General features: G+C 45.9%; 1 protein-coding gene across 1 annotated transcript; it reads right to left on the bottom strand.

Moving 5' to 3' along the window:
• Positions 1-2,084: 2,084 nt before the first annotated feature.
• On the bottom strand, positions 2,085-3,023 carry LOC126084417 (olfactory receptor 4F6-like). Its single transcript, XM_049899002.1, has one exon. It carries the CDS (start codon positions 3,021-3,023, stop codon positions 2,085-2,087), a length of 939 nt encoding a protein of 312 aa, XP_049754959.1.
• Between the last annotated feature and the right edge of the window lie 307 nt (positions 3,024-3,330).

The following is a 3,330-nucleotide window of genomic DNA, read 5'->3' as shown; positions in this document are numbered from 1 at the left end:
GGCTATTCAGATGTTAATGAAACCGCCTGGGGAGGGTGGGGGAGGGAACAGAGAGGTAGGAGAGTAGCACCTCAGAATATAGCCAGAGTTGCTTGTCTTGCTTGGAATGACTATTATATCTGGGACTCCCGCGGGGCGCGTCGCCTATGTGTGCTGGCTGTGTGGAGATTGCCCCCGGGGGGTCTGGCCCGCTGGAGTCACGGTCAGATCCTCTGCTTCCAGCCCCACACCCAGCGTCGAGGCTCCCCTACTGGGACGGTGCACTCTCGACTCCAAAATCAGTTGCTGCCTCCCGGGGACTTCTCGTCCCTCCAGCCACGTGGCCCTGCCGCCCCCGAGAACCAGTTGGGCCTCCTCCCAGGGTTAGTTCAGATGGGTGGAGCAGGTCCCCGTGCTTGTGCCGTGACCGAGTGTCCCGGCTGGGACGCTGTTCTCCCCGCTCCAATACCAGCCGCTGCCTCCCAGGGACTTCTCCTACCGGCTGCGTCCCACGCCGCCCGCGCGACCCGGCTGGTCCCCTTCCCGGGGTTAGTTCAGGGGGATGGAGCAACTCTCCGTGTTTATGCCGTACCTGCGTCCAGTCCATATCCCTGCGGGACGGTTCCCCGGCTCAGACGCTGCTCTTTCTGCTCCAAGACCAGTCACTGCCTCCCAGGGACTTCTCCTACCGGCTGCGTCCCACGCCGCCCGCGGAACCGGCTGGTCCCCCTCCCGGGGTTAGTTCAGGGGGGTGGAGCAGGTCTCTGTGCTTGTGCCGTACCTGACTGGTACGCTCGCTCCAGGCTCTGGAAACAATCGCTGCTTCCCCGTATTTGTTCGTTCTCCGTCTCTAAATCTGTGTTTGTTGTTCAGGCTTCGTAGATTGTTATGTATGTGATCGATTCACTTGTTTTTCCGTGTCTTTGTTGTAAGAGGGGTCCGAGGTAGCGTCTGCCTAGTCCGCCATCTTGGCTTCAAAGATTCTTTTTGTAGGTATGACTGGCATCTACCCCTCTCCCAACCCCACAGCACCTTACTACAGGACCAAAGCTTCTTTTCAAATTTACAGTCCCTGACAGGGGGGGATTTTTTTTTTTTTTTACAGGGGGTGATTACCCAGTCAACAAGGTAAGCATGGCTTTACTTGTGCTTACTTCTTGATCTGTAGCGAACAATTTAACACGGGTTTCACCACATCTTTGCTAATTGGGTAATCTGCCCCTGATGGTCTGGAGAAGAAAGGAATTAGCCTAACTCTGAGGAAACACTATTTCTTTATAATTAGGGCAAGGATTAGCACCAGTTGGAACAGGATAATTAAATATATCATTTGCCACTTACTCATCTCCCTGTGTTCAAGTCCTCCAGCAGCACAGGAAAATAGCTTTTGAAAGAATTGTAGTAATTATAAAGTTTAATTCATAGTTATCATACACACAACCTGAAATGCTTGTGAAACCATAACCCAGTGATCCAATTTCACATTCATTGCTATGATCAGAAAATTGCAGCCAGGTATCAAAAATAATTTCAAAATAACTTTAGCTATTTACAGTCATTTATTGAATTGAAATATATATTGAGGAGCAAGATGTAGGAATAACAATGTGCCTTTAAAATCCCTTTTTTATCTTGTTTTCACACATTTGAGTTGCTCCACATGTCGCAGCCCAGAGTCTCCCCTAACCAAAATCCTCTACCTCTAATAGTTGCAAATAACTCCAAAGCACCATCTTCTGAATGACAAAAATCAATCTGACAAGGAAGGACACTCTCCTGAATGCAGAAGAGGGAAAGAGACATAGTAGACCAATCTACAACCCTCTTTATCAAGGAAGGACAAGAAAAAGGGAGAAACTGATGTACATTAATACATGTCTGTAGTATGGGCAGAAACACTGGTGGCATAGTGGTTAATTGCTACAGCTGCTAACCAAAAAGTTGGCAGTTTGAATCCACCAGGTACTCCTCGGAAACCCTATGGGGCAGTTCTACCCTTTCCTGTAGGGTCATTATGAGTCAGAATTGACTCAACAGCAATGGGCTTTTTGGAAGTATGGGTAGGGAATGTTAGAGTGGCTTGTCTTTGTTGATATCAATAGCACTTAAAATAGCTCCCTAAAACTCAAGATCTGAATTAATCGTCTCCTCATTGCCACCTTCATCTCTTTGTTCCTAAAAGTGTAGATGGCAGGATTCATAAATGGAGTGATAACTACATAAAAAATGCCGAGGAATTTATCCACTGGCACCATAGGAAATGGCCACAAATACACAAAGATGCATGGACCAAAAAATAAGACCACCACTGTGATGTGAGCTGAAAGTGTAGACAGGGCCTTAGACAAGCCACTGGAAGAATGTTGCCAAACAGTGATCAAGATGAAGATGTAGGAGATAATCAAAATGAAAAAAGTTCCCAACGAGATGAACCCACTGTCAGCAGAAACCATGAGCTCCAATCTGTAGGTGTCTGTGCAAGCAAGCTTAATAAATCGAGGAAGATCACAGTAAAAGCTATCCATTTCATTGTGGTCACAAAATGGCAGATTTACAACAAATACTAGTTGGATCAGAGAGTGGATGATTCCAATGATCCAGGCAGCCAGCAAGAGTAAAATGCAAGTTTGGAAGTTCATGATGATCAGGTAGTGGAGAGGCCTACATATAGCAACATATCGGTCAAGGGCCATGATTATGAGCAGCACCATCTCAGTTCCCACAACAACATGAATGAAGAACATCTGAGCAATACAGCCTTGGAAAGAGACTACTTTTCTCTCTTTGAAAACATCAGAAATCATCTTTGGAACTACACTGGAGGAAACCCACATATCAATAAAGGAGAGGTTGGCCAGCAAGAAGTACATCGGGGAGTGCAGCTGGGAGTCAGAGACCACTGTGAGCACAATGAGAAGGTTTCCTAAAATACCTGCTACATAGAACGCAGAGAAAACTAGAAAGAGGACAAGTTGTATCTCCAAAGAACTGGTGAGTCCTACCAACACAAACTCAGACACCACTGAGTGATTTTCTTCCCTCATGGTTTCATTCACTTTAGAATCCAAATTTCCCTGAAATAACAAGAGAAATAAATTTGCATTACTGGATATATCAGGCAGAGTTCCATTACAGAAGCAGAATTACTAGGCAATAATTTACAAAAGGTATTTGTTTCAAAGATTTGACTTTACATATTCATGGAAGCTTCTTCAGTAGTATCTGTAAAGCTGTTCTCTCCATATCTGATCCTGTAACTTGAAATCCACATGACAGGCAGTCAGGAAGGAAGGTGGATACAAAGTGGGGGAGAGAAAGAATAAATTGGAACCCACTAGCAAGAGCTAGAGC

Source organism: Elephas maximus, chromosome 10 (genome assembly GCF_024166365.1).
Source record: "Elephas maximus indicus isolate mEleMax1 chromosome 10, mEleMax1 primary haplotype, whole genome shotgun sequence".
In the NCBI taxonomy this organism is placed as follows: Eukaryota; Metazoa; Chordata; class Mammalia; order Proboscidea; family Elephantidae; genus Elephas; species Elephas maximus.
Note: the sequence above shows the minus strand (reverse complement) of the source record. Positions and strands in the feature narration are given on the sequence as shown.